This window comes from Vicia villosa, unplaced genomic scaffold, assembly GCF_029867415.1.
Source record: "Vicia villosa cultivar HV-30 ecotype Madison, WI unplaced genomic scaffold, Vvil1.0 ctg.000441F_1_1, whole genome shotgun sequence".
Taxonomy (NCBI): domain Eukaryota; kingdom Viridiplantae; phylum Streptophyta; class Magnoliopsida; order Fabales; family Fabaceae; genus Vicia; species Vicia villosa.
This window is the reverse complement of record NW_026705209.1, coordinates 760,860-774,627: the sequence shown is the minus strand read 5'-3', so window position 1 is coordinate 774,627 and position 13,768 is coordinate 760,860. Positions and strand designations below refer to the sequence as shown.

Here is a 13,768-nt window from a genome sequence, read left to right as displayed (position 1 = left end):
CCATTGTGGTTACAGTTTTTTTGTTGCTCAACAGCAGTGGATCATCCTCAACGAAGGTAGAAGAAAAACTAGAAGATTGCTTTTAGCTCTATCCTCTCATTAGTCATTCTGGTTATTATTCGCCCTCTATTGTTTTTTTAGTTTATCTATCATAGATTTTAGATAGATATTTTAACGTGTCCTATATTGTTCTTGCAAGTTTATTAGGAGTTGCGTTGTATATGTTGACCATCTTCAGCTTTTATTTTTATCAGAGATCTTACTACTCATACTGTGTAATGTGTACTTAGTTTGGTCTTAGGGAATAATTTGCTCCATACTCTCATCTCATGTGCTGATGTATTCTAGTTTCATAGACACTCCAATTTCGTGACTTAAATATCATGGGATTGAGTAATGAAATATGTTTGGTGTGTGTTTCCTTATGCAACTGCATTTACATTCCAATTGTCATTTTTTTTTGCAGACTGTGAGAGGAAAGTGTTTGAAAAGTGTATCACAAAGCCAAGTTCAAGCCTCAGTGGAGGTGAAAGCTAAGCAGTTGCATCTCGAGGTGTGTAGCCCGATATATCGAGGCTACCGGCATAATTAGCAAAGCGTTATTTAGTGGTCAACAATGAAGTGGACAACCTCGTTGGTAAATCATGAAAGTTGCGCTCAAGTTTTGGGAATCACTTGATGTTTTAGATTGTGTTCTTCTAGAAACAACTATGCATTCTACAATTTCATATGCCCGTGATATTCACAGTTATTTTCAACTCTTTGCTTAATACTTGTACCTTATTATAACTATTTTAAGCTTATGAATTTAGGCCCTGTTAAGGGGAATAATGATCATTCATCATTTACCTTATTCTGCCTTTTAAATTTAATCATTTGCAATATTATGACTGAAAATGAAATATGCTAACTAAATGGTGTATATGAAATAGGGTGTAAATAGATTTAAATATAATATAATTGTTCATTCATAAATGACGTATTTACACACGATTTTTATTAAAATAGAGTGTAATTAAGAAGATATCTACACCCGATTTTAATTAAAACAAGGTGTAATTAAAACGTAATTACGCCCAATTAAACCTGATTTTTATTAAAATAGGGTGTAATTAAAGCGTAGTTACGCCTAATTACACCCGATTTTTATTAAAACAGGGTGTAATTAAAACATAGTTATGCTCAATTACACCCGATTTTTATTAAAACATGGTGTAATTAAAAACGTAACTACGCCCAATTACACGCGATTTTTATTAAAACAGGGTGTAATTAAAAACGTAATTACACCCGATTTTTATTAAAATATTGTGTAATTAAAAACGTAATTACGCCCAATTACACCCGATTTTTGTTAAAATAGGGTGTAACGTAGAACATATTTACACCCGATATTCTTAAAATAGGGAGTAATTACGAACGTATTTACACCCGTTTTACACCTGTTTTAAACGGGTGTAAATGCGTTAGACATTTCTCACCCTGTGGATATACACCCGATTTTTATTAAAAATAATGGGTGTAAATTTAATAAAAAACGGGTGTAAATTAACGTTTTTGTACTAGTGCTAGTTGATTTTATCTTTCTATCAGATGGTACAACTCTGCAATTGAATTTCTTACTCTACCTTTCAAAGGGCTCACTACAAGAAATACACGTTTTAGCTGCAATTTTTTAGTGTCGGCCCCGATTTTGACGCTAATACCGTTGTCAAAGCGTCTCACTAAGCCGACGCTAACTCAGTAAAATCATTTGTTTTGTTTTTATTAGGCCATTAATTAAAGCGTTGGCTTTGACCGACACTAAAGCTAGAGCGGAAAATTTTCATTTTCCCCCACTTTTTTCGTTTGCCTCCTTTTTATCTATTGTTTTAAATAATAATTATTATTTTTTATGTTAGCGACAGTTTAGACCAACGCTAACGCTGGAGCGAAAATTTTCATTTCCCCTCACCGGTTTCGTTTGCCTCCTTTTTATGCTGCATGTGAAGAGGCTGCACGAGCTAATGCGTGTCAGCTGACTTGGACAAGCAATCTGAATCATTTCGGCAACAAGTGTTTAATATGTTTCAGTCTCGCCAGGAGGGTCGTTCAAGTGCTCATTCTAGTGATCATCCTGATTATAATCTTTCGGTACTTTTACTACTCCTTTGACCTGTGTACTGCTCTAGTTGATTCCAGTGATTGCGTGTTAAGATTTATGTTGTGCTCTACATGAGTCAAATAATATAGTTGAAAGATAAAGGAAAAGAACACGGTATTGTAAGGTTGGATTATTGTTGTTGTTTCTCGGTGGTTTCACTTTGTTTGCAATAGGGAAAATTAGGAAACCCTATTATCCTAAAGAAAATTGATTATATTATCTTTTGTTTTAGAATAATTATATGAGGGCGGAGGAATGATAGTTTCTTTGAACATAGTAACCACTTTCATCTGATAGTCATTATAATGCTAGAAAATCGTATTCTTTATTTGAGTCAATAGTACTAGTCTTTGAGTCTGAACTCAATATTCCTTCTGATTCGCCTACTATATGTAATTAATTAGTGGCGATTTACTAAAATTACAAGTTTAAAGCACAATTATAATAAATAATATATCATGGAATGTTATATTAATTTAAAAGATATACAAAATCCTCTTTTCAATATGCTCTTTTGGGTTGTGTTGCTTTGTGAATCGAGTAAGTTAAGATAACTTTTACGTTATTTCTAAAATAGTAGTTTAAAATCCTCTTTTGAATATGCTCTTTTGGGTTATGTTGCTATGTTATTTTTAAGGGTTATTTTTAAAATATTCCTTCTGATTCGCCTACTATATATATAATTAAATATATAATTAATTATGTTGATTTAGTTTTCCCCTTTTCTCATTCAAACTCTTGTAATGAGCCGAATGAGCAGTGTTATCTTCCTCATAAATCCGACAATTGTTCACCAACTCCACAAACCTACGGATCTGCTGATATTCAATCGACAACTTTATCTCTGGACGCAGCCCACTTTCAAGCTTAAAATACTTTAAAAACTCAGCAGTCTCTTCACTATAATGTGGATAGAACTTCACAAGCTCCAAGAAATTAGCATCATACTCGGTAACAGGTGAATTCCCTTGTTTTAATCCAAGGAACTACGTATCTTTCTTTCCCTAGACATCTTTGGGGAAATACTTCCTCAAGAACTCCCTCGTGAAGAAAGCACGAGTAATCACTTCACCAATAGCTTCCAGTCTTTGACAAGTGCCAATCCACCAATCATCAGCTACTCCGGCCAGCATATGAGTATCATTACGTACCTTCTACGGTGCAGAACTATCCACCACTCTAGATATTCTTTCGATCTCCTTAAGCCACTCTTGTGCTCCATCATGATCGTACTTACGCTTGAAGGTAGGAGGATTCTCCCTCTGGAACGTACTCAAGTTCGCGATTTATTAATCAATCCGGCATTAGGCTGGTTCTGCATAGCCTGAGCAACAACCTCTAAGGCAGCTGCAATCGCAACATCTTTCTTCCATCAACACTCTGTTCACACCACAAATTAGCATCAAGGTTAGAATTAATTACCGACAGTATTCAACTGTCACAATGCAGACTCGATAACCTGGTTGGACAGTATTCTGTTTTTGAATTTGAAGAAAAATGTTACCTGAATCAAGGTAACCCGTTACACTATTGTGTTGAAATTTTTGAAAATTGATAACTCTAGTATCAGGTGTCTAGTTTGAGTTTCGTTCAGTGTTAGAAAGCTGTAGTGACGAACTTTATTTTAAAACTGGTTTGAGTACCTGAAAATGAACAGTTAGTTCTATGATGGTGTTGAATCCATTGTATTTTTTATGTCGTGGTGTACTATAATTAGAAATGCATTGTTGTTGCTTGGTATTTTGAATGTTGATGTTGCGGAGTTATTATAGCATGTGTTGGTGCATGGTGGCCAGTATTGGCGGAATAGTTTAACTATGGAGGTGTTGGTCATCGTGTTTGGTTCTATTGTTGCATGTGTAATATTTTACATGCATTCATGATGTTGGATAATGGTCTGTTGTTGATGTGCCTCAATCCCAGGAGGTGGGTATTGGGCACAAGTAATTGATTTTGGAGGTGATGGAATCATTGAAGGTTATCAGAGGTGATGGTAACAAATTGGTGGCCCTGATCCTAAAAGGTGAGGATTGGAGCAGTTCACCTGAGTGTTTACATATTGCTACTGCATGCATTGAGTTGAATGGTTGAGCCTCATTGCATTGGATAAATTGGTTGTGCTATTATAGTGTTGGTGGTGTTTTGTTAATTGTGTGGAATGGGTGATGTGCCTATAATAATATGATATTTGCTTATTCCTCATGCTTTCTTTTATATAATTATAATACCTCACCTTTTTTGTTTGAATGTTGCATTTACATGGAAATCATGCAAATAACTCACCGCAGAGGAGATGATGTGAGTGAAAGATGGAGTCTTCATTTAAATTTTCTAGTGTCAGTGTCTGCTCTGGTGTGTAATAACAGGGATTGAATGTTCTTATGTCTTTTATGTGGCAGGAGATTAATTGAATATCTCTTGAGTTGAGGTTAATATGTTTATTTTAAGAACATGACTATGTTTTGAATTATTATTTGATGATGATGTTTTCGTTGCTTAAATACAAGTTGAATTTTCATACATGTTTATGTCACTTAATAACTTTTGACGCCAAATTGAATGGTGTTTTTGAAATTATCCATATTTATTTATTTATTTATTTACTTATTATAATTTATGTCATTATCTTTTTTAATTATTAAATTATTATTTCTTTGACAATTAAATTATTATCTCTTTAAATTATTAAATTATTATCTCTTTAATAATTAAATTACTAATTAATAATTTTATTTCTGTAATTAATTACCTAATGTAACCTCTCTCCACACTTTTTCATTTAATGATATTTTATTCTTTTTTTTTTTTTGACAAATGATATTTTATACTTAATCATGTAATTAATTTATAAAAACTCATAATTTTGTTATTATTATTAGTATTTTCAAATCACATTTAAGTAACCTACGATGGGTCGTTGTCGTGGCCGGCCGCGAAGACTGGCGGTTATGACTCCACCGGCGAGCGCTCGCGTAATCTCTACCTCGTCGCAGGCTCAGCCAAGTAACACAGGCAAACAGAAAGAGACATCGAGTCCTATTAGCAAGCAAAACACCAACCCTACTCCAGTAATGCCTACAATAGTGGAGGAGAAGTGTGAGGAAGTGGTCACGGAAAAGGTAGTTCAACCGTGGGTGGACATTATCAAAGGTAATCGACTACCCTCAACTCGTAAGAATATTGAATACACCCCCCCTAGGGTTGTGAATGGGGAAATTGAGGTTAGCATAGAAGAGAGTGATGTAGTATCTGAAGTACAATTCTGGGAAAATGGTGTTGTTATGTATGTCATAGGAGCCAACCTATCTATGAATGCTGTTAAATCGTTCATCAGTAATGTATTAAACTTTGCAGCGATGCCGCAGATCTACTATAATGAGGAAGGTTACTTCATCATTAGATTCCAGAGTTATGAGGACAAGGAGATGGTGCTATGTCGAGGACCGTATACGATTCATCGTAAGCCAATGTTCATCCATGACTGGTCTGCAGATTTCACGATGAAGGAGGATATGATACGCATTGTTCCAATGTAAGTAACATTCCCACAATTACCACTGGCGTATTGGGGGGAGAAAGGATTAGGCAAAGTGGCAAGTGCTATTGGAAAGCCTCTGATGCCGGATGAATGCACCAATAAGAAACTTAGGGTTTCTTATGCTAGAATGCTTATTGAGGGGGACATTACAAAAGAACTTAGGGAGAGTATTACAATTCGTGGGCCAACAGGAACTAGCATTACACAAAGGGTGGAGTATAAGTGGAAGCCCCCTTTTTGCAAAAAATGCAATGTAGCAGGGCACCATTGTCAAGAGAAACAGGCTGTGGTGAAGAACATTTGGACTGCTAAAGTGAACCCTGTGCCACAAGTTGAAGAACCTGCAAAGGAGCCTATAGCTCAGGATGCACCCTGGACTGTAGTGGGAAAGAGTATGAAGGGTAAGGAGGTACTCATTGAAGGAACCAGTGCCAGTCAAGAGGACCTTAATATTACTCGCCAAAATGGATTTGATGTGTTAGGGGTAGAGGATGGGAGTGAGAGTTACCCTGTTCCATGATCCTAGCCTGGAATGTGAGGGGCTTGAATAAAACGGCTAGGCATATGGAGATTAAGACCCATCTCCAGCAATTTCAGATGCCTTGCATTGCACTTTTAGAAACAAGAGTGAAGGAAAGTAAAGCTGCTAAAATAAGGGATGTGTTTGGGAACGATTGGTCTTGGGTGGACAACTATGCCTCTCACCCTAATGGAAGGATATGGATCATGTGGATGGCTACAAAACTGCATCTATGTGTAGATTTGGGCACTGATCATCTGATTCATTGTAAAATCCAAAGACCTAATGGTGATATCATTTGGCTAACCACCATTTATGCACAGAATCAACTTAAGCAAAGAATGCTTTTATGGAACGATCTTAGAAGGTTGGCTCAGAATATCCAGGATCCATGGCTTCTGATTGGAGATTTCAACAATGTTCTCACCAATAGTGACAGTATTGGAGGAAACATTGTCAAAGACTCTGAGTTTAAAGACATGGAAGACATGATGGCAGACAGTGGATTACATGCTCATGATACTAGTGGCAATCATTTCACATGGTCAAATGGATTGGTGTATTCCAGAATTGATCATGCCCTGTGTAATGTTAATTGGTTCTTGAAATTCCCTGGGAGTGAAGTACAGATCCTAAATGCCCATATATCAGACCATCATCCTCTGAAAATGGATTTGAAAGATCAGCAAAATGTGACAAGGCCTACACCTAACTTTAAATTTCTGAACCACAGTATAACTAACCCTTTGTTTTTGCACTGTGTAACAGATATTTGGAATGCTAGAAATGGAGGTACTCCTATGTACAATATATGGTGGAAACTCAAAAGGTTGCAGCCCCATATGAGATAGCTTGCTAGACATATGTCTGAAGGAATGAAAGACTTGCAGAATAAAAGAGAACAACTTAAACAAGCTGAAACCCTGCTAGCCACTAATCTCACCAATACACATTATGTAGCAGAGGTAAAAAGATGTAAGGAGGAGATACTGAAGACTATGGAGGCTGAAGAGCAGATTCTGAGTCAGAGGGCCAAAGTGAGTTGGTTGAAACTTGGGGATGGAAATAACTCTTATTTCCATGCCATTATTAAAGGGAAGAACAAAGCTACAGGTATAACTGCTTTGGAAGATCATGCAGGGAAAACTTTGACTGAACCTAAAGATATTGAGGCTGAAGTGTTGAGATTCTATACAGAATTGGTTGGCACTAACAGCAATTCACTCCTCCACATTGACATTGACGCTATGAGGAAAGGACCCCAACTACAATATCACCATGCTGAGGCTTTGACTGCTCCTGTTACAGACCTTGAGATCCTCCAAGCTTTGAAAAGTAATGGGGAGAACAAAGCTCCAGGTATAGATGGGTACACATCTAAGTTTTTTAAAAATGCTTGGCCAGTTATTTGTAGTGATATTAGAGGTGTTGTTCATGAGTTTTTTTTACTGCAATAGAATCTATAGGCATATTAACTGTGCTTTACTTACTCTCATCCCCAAATTTCCTGCTGCAAAACATGTGAAGGACCTTAGGCCTATTGCTTGTTGTACTACCTTGTACAAAGTGATTTCAAAAATTCTGACCAATAGGCTTAGTAAAGTGATAGACACTGTGGTAGACTACAGCCAGCCAGCATTCATCCCTGGCAAAGTAATACAGGACAACATTATCATTGCCCAATAGCTCATCAGAGAATATACTTGAAAGCACATATCCCCTAGGTGTACTATTCAACTTGATATTCAGAAAGCATATGATACCCTAGAATGGCAGGCGCTTGAGGATATCATGAGAGAAATGAGTTTTCCCCCAAAATTCATTAGATGGATTATGCTCCGTGTCATGACTGTATCTTACAGGTACAATATTAATGGGCATTATAGTGATTATCTCCCAGCAAAGAGGGGCCTTAGACAAGGTGACCCAATTTCTCCCTTATTATTTGTGATAGCCATGGAGTATCTCCATAGATGCTTAAGGAAAATGCAGAAAAACCCTGCCTTTAAGTTCCATCCAAAATGTGGCAAGCTAGGTATTGTTAACATTTGTTTTGCTGATGACTTAATGCTCTTTACAAGAGGTGATAAGATTTCTGTTACACTATTGATGGCAACCTTCAAGGACTTCTCTGCAGCCACTGGTCTTAGAGCTAGTCCCACTAAATGTAAAGTATATTTTGGGGGTGTGAGTGAGGATGTTCAGCAGCAAATTCTTGATACTACTGGTTTTGCAGTAGGGACCTAGCCCTTCAAATATCTAGGGGTTCCTCTAGTGAGCAAAAAGTTAACTATTTCTATGTGCAAGCCTGTAATTGATCGCATTGTTTCAAAAATTACTCACTGGACAGCTAGCCTCTTGAGCTATGCAGGTAAACACCAATTAGTGAGGAGTGTTCTATTTGCCATCACTAACTATTGGCTGCAGGTGTTTCCTATGCCTAAGTGTGTTATCAAACACATTGAGGCAGTATGCAGAAGTTTCAAATGGAGTGGTGGAGCCGAGATCACTAGGAAAGCTCCTGTTGCTTGGGACAAGATGTGTGAACCCAAGAATTCAAGAGGTTTGAATATCACTGCACTTAAGGAATGGAATGTGGCTACTATGGGCAAGTTAACATGGAACATTCAGGCAAAGGCAGACAAGCTATGGGTGAAATGGGTCAACATTTACTACCTGAAAAACCAAAATTTTATGACTTGGCAAGCTAGAGTTGGAGATTCAAGCTTGATGAAGAGTTTGTGCATATGCAGGGACTTAATATCATACACTAACCACTGGGCTGAGGCTGTGCAGAGTGGAAGATACAATACCACTAAGATGTACCAATGCCTTAGGGGTGAGAGACAAAAAGTCCCTTGGAGGAAATTATTGTATAAGAACTTGGCAAGGCCTAGAGCTAAATTTCACTTGTGGCTGGCTTTGATGGGAAGAATTAGTACCAAATGTCGCATTCAAAAATTTGGCATTCATACTGATTTACTGTGTGTTTTCTATACAGCACAAGAAACTATTGACCATCTGTACTTTGGCTGCCACTGGACTAGTATGGTTTGGCTGGGTATTCTACAATGGTTAGGGTATCACCGCAAACCTGCACCATGGCATCAGGAGCAAAAGTGGCTAATTTGTGAAGTGTCGAAGAAAGTGTTAAGAAGTGTGGTTAGGCCTAACTCAACCCTACAAAACCGGCTTGTAGGGTGAGGATTGCCCCCACTTATAAGGACATGTTCATGCCATATATTGTCCGATGTGGGACTCTTAACACACCCCCTCACGCCCAGGACTAGACAACTGGAGCGTGGAAACTTAACACACCCCCTCACGCCCAGGACTAGACAACTGGAGCGTGGAAATAAATGGTGGGTGGTAACAAATACTTTAGATAATACGTAGTTCATGTAGTATACGGATACTTGAGTTGTACGCTACGTATGCATGGCATTGTAGTTAGTTAGAGTTTGTTACAACTAACTCTTAGTGAGCTACATATAAAAGCCACTATGTAACAGATTTTAGTTAAGCACTTTGATACAACAAATCAGCTTCATCTTCTTCATTCTCTTTTCTCTCAATCTTCTTCACCATTTTTGCTTCACTAATGGAGCTTTGAGTATTGCTTATATGGTATCAGAGCTATTGTCTTGGTGAAGGCGAATTGAAGCATCCAAAGGAGTGGAAGCAGGCTTGCAGCCACTAAGGCCTGAATCACGTAGAAGCTCCAAGCAATATTTTCTTTGACATAATGTAATGCCCTTGGAAGAACGAGCCACTTCAAGACCAAGAAAGAATTTTAACTGACCCAGGTCCTTAATGTGAAAAGTGCGATCCAATGCATTCTTCAAATCATCAAACACAGTTAAGGATGTACCAGCCAGGATGATGTCGTCGACATAAACAAGAAGAGCTGTGAATGATGTTGAAGTGGACTTGGTAAACAAGGTGTGATCAGCATGAGCAGGAACAAAACCTTGAGAATGCAAAAAAGCAGTGAGTTTTTCAAACCACTGACGACTTGCTTGCTTTAACAACATCCAACTCGTCTTCCTGTGCTATACTGCGACAATCAGAGTGCGTTGCACATCTCAGCCAACCCTGTCTTCCATGAACGCACCAAACACCTTGATATTGATTGTCATTTGGTCAGGGAAAAACTGCAAACTGCAAGCGGAAACCATAGAAGGTGGCCCACCGGATCTTAAACGAGGCTCTTGATACCATGTTAAGAAGTGTGGTTAGGCCTAACTCAACCCTACAAAACCGGCTTGTAGGGTGAGGATTGCCCCCACTTATAAGGACATGTTCATGCCATATATTGTCCGATGTGGGACTCTTAACAGAAAGGTTGGCGAAGGAACATCTTGAAGGTTGCAGCAGCAGAATGCATGTATGCTATTTAGTATCATAGAAACTCTATTATCTTTAGCAAGGAACCAATTGATGATCAGCTTATCAGGATTATTAAATTCATATTCTATACTAGGTGTTCTAGCAATAGATTACTTAGTCCTCATTTTGATGCTAATACTCTTTGCATAGAGTGATGTGTTTTATTTTGATTTCCTGGATCCTATGATCGGATGTAATTCACTGTTTTTGGGATTAATAAAATTTAATATTTGTTCCAAAAAAAAATAATCTAAAATTTTTTGACTAATTTTTATTGCAAGTTGGAATTGACACAGTAGAAGTTGAGCAAATATTTCTTCACTCTAATGAGAAATTAGGATTTTGAAAGCAATATGATACATACATTGATGATCAATTATTTTAATATCTTTTAAGTTGTTTTTTAAAATTATATTTATTACTACATTAAATACATATAATACTTATTTTCCCTTCATTACTTTATTAGTATGTTGTTCCAATAAAATTAATTATTTACAACTTTCAATGCCATTTTGGGGAAAGCCACCTTAGATTTATTAGATCCAATAGTTCTTCATATCTTTTATGAATTTCGAAATTTCATTTTTCGCATCAACTATGATATGATTCTCTATTATTTCAATTAACCACGTGATTTGATAGAGAATACAAAATGGTGCAATATCAATGGTTCCTCTGGGTAGTGTAATCTTGATTTTCGGTAATTCATTATCAAAATTAGTTGCAATTTATTAAAAACCATCCAATTTGTTGATTTCTGTATTCCATCTGTTGTTTCTGTTTCTCCTATTTCATTTGCTGTGTATGTGAATTTTCATTCACAAATAAAGAAGGGACAACAAACTCGAAAATGAAGAGAGCAATATTCGTTGACACAAAGAAATTAGGAACGACGACATTGTGCAAGTATTGCCATGTTTTCAGGTGTGTGGTGTTGAATATCTCTTTTCCTTATTATAAATATTTTGATCAACAATCATTTTATTTGCATCTTTAGGATCATCTTGATACAGATCATAATAAGAATGCTTGTAATGTAAATACAGGATATTATGATTCTTTATTACTTCAATTAACCATGTGATTTGATTGAGAATATAAAATGACTCGGTGAGTTTTATATATGTGTTTTCCCTTTAATTTGTTGATCATATGATAACAAGAATAGAAAAAGAATAAAAAAATTTGTCTATCAATTAATTAACATAAACATATATATTTTTTTAATATAGTGTGTTTTAAAATATATTTCTTGATATGATCTAGTCAATAAGTAGTTGATAAAATTTCTTCATTTGTTATTCTAAGACTTCCGAATAATATATCTTAATTATTTTAAAATATATTTAATTTTAAACAAGTTTAAATTAAATAATGACTTTAATCTAATAATTATTTACGTAAATTAATTCTAATGTAATGATTTTAAAATATCTAAAAATGGTATTAAGGTTTTGGCTTAGAAAAAAAATAATTAGTAAAATTAAATGTTTAATTTGTTAAAAAACAGCCTTTAAAAATAAGTTATTTTTTTAAACATAATTTTTTCTATATATATTGCTAGTGCAAACAAATTCTTAATATTTTAAGAAAACCAATAATAAATATTTTTAAACCCCATTCTTTATCAAATAGACAAGCTTCAATCATATATAAATTAAGTTATGAATCCTTAATTAAAAAAGAGTAATAAAAATATTTTTGACTTTTAAAAAAAATACAAAAATAACACTGAACTTAGACAAATTTCACCGCTGCCGAAACATTTATTTTGCATAAAATTCATTAATATTTTTTTTAATTTAAATATGATATTCAATTAATTGATATGTACTTATGATGAAACCGGAGAACGTAAAATTCACTCGGTTAGAATAAAAAAGACTGTCATTTTGATTGATGTTTATAGTTATAGCAGTTTTCTACGTTGTGGATTTATAGTTATAGCCCACTGTTGGCATTATTATCCAACTAGTTGCATCTTTTTATGTTTTTGAAAAAATGGCCTTATGAAAGTTTTTTCCATTTTCGATTAGGAAAAAACTTGAAAAGCTCCAGCTAGATGAATAATAATGTTCACCATTTGTCTATATGGAATAGAGGATTATATCAAAATTGACAGTTCCGCATAGCATGTAGAAAATTCACTACAAAAAAATGTCAGATTAGCTACCATAATTTAGCTACCAAATATAACAGCAGTTAATCTCAAGTTATTAGGATGAATTTCAACTGAAATAATATTTTTTCAACTTTTTAACAAATTGATCATTATTATTATTAATAATACATAGATACAATGTTTTCTCTAAGTTTTGAAAAACACGTGTAATTTCTCTCTCTCTCCAAGTGTTCAGAAACCATTTATGACACTACTCACAAAACAACTCACATTTTGAATCGCTTTTTGAATAGCTCTCACCAAACACTCGGAAAGAAAAACAAAATCTCTATCTCTTTCGTTTTCCTCAATGGCATCCACCGAAGAAACACTACGCAAAACCCTAGCCGGCAAACTCTCGGCCGTCGAAATCCAAGGTTATACCGTTCGTTCACTCAAGGCTTCATCGGCATCTAAACCCAACATCGAAGCCTCCGTTTAAGCCCTTAACGCTCTTAAACTTGAGAAACCTACAATCGATTAATCGCTTCAATCATTACTCTCTGGCTCTGATTCTCGTGAAGCCTTCCGTCATTCCATTGTTAATACGCTGGAACGACGGTTGTTTTATATTCTGTCATTCAAGATTTATCGCAGTGTTGCTGGTCGATATGATTATGTTCCTCCAGGCTGTGCCATTAAATACAATGTCATATCCTTCTGGCATCAGGTGAATTGTTAATTGTGAATTTATCAAATTAATTTTTATGCAGCAAAGAATGAAATGTGATTAGGAGCTAAATTTTGTTAGATTAGGAGCTGAATTTTGTTAGAATAAGAGTTGTTTGGATTGAATTATTTGAGCTTGTTTTCTTTCATAATCAGTGAGGGGGAATGTTTGAAAAAACCTATAGTAGAAACAATTTAGGATATGTTTGGCTTAATCTATGTTAAGCTTATCTAGTGGCATAAGCAGTTGGTAACTGTTAGCAGTAAGTTAGGAAAACAACTTAGACATGTTCATAATCTGTTTTCATTTTATTTTCGCAAGCTTTTAATCACCTCTTCAATTTT

The 13,768-nt window shown here is 35.5% G+C and overlaps 2 protein-coding genes across 2 annotated transcripts; one reads left to right on the top strand and one right to left on the bottom strand.

The window, feature by feature from the left end:
• Positions 1–7,064: 7,064 nt before the first annotated feature.
• LOC131628305 (uncharacterized) lies at positions 7,065–9,280 on the top strand. The gene is made up of 5 exons (XM_058899157.1): positions 7,065–7,570; positions 7,668–7,854; positions 7,951–8,436; positions 8,629–8,853; positions 9,203–9,280. Exons 1-5 carry the CDS (start codon positions 7,065–7,067, stop codon positions 9,278–9,280), a joined length of 1,482 nt encoding a protein of 493 aa, XP_058755140.1.
• A 541-nt stretch (positions 9,281–9,821) lies between these two features.
• LOC131628304 (uncharacterized mitochondrial protein AtMg00810-like) lies at positions 9,822–10,235 on the bottom strand. Its single transcript, XM_058899156.1, has one exon. The coding sequence runs from the start codon at positions 10,233–10,235 to the stop codon at positions 9,822–9,824; it is 414 nt and encodes a 137-aa protein (XP_058755139.1).
• Positions 10,236–13,768: the final 3,533 nt, after the last annotated feature.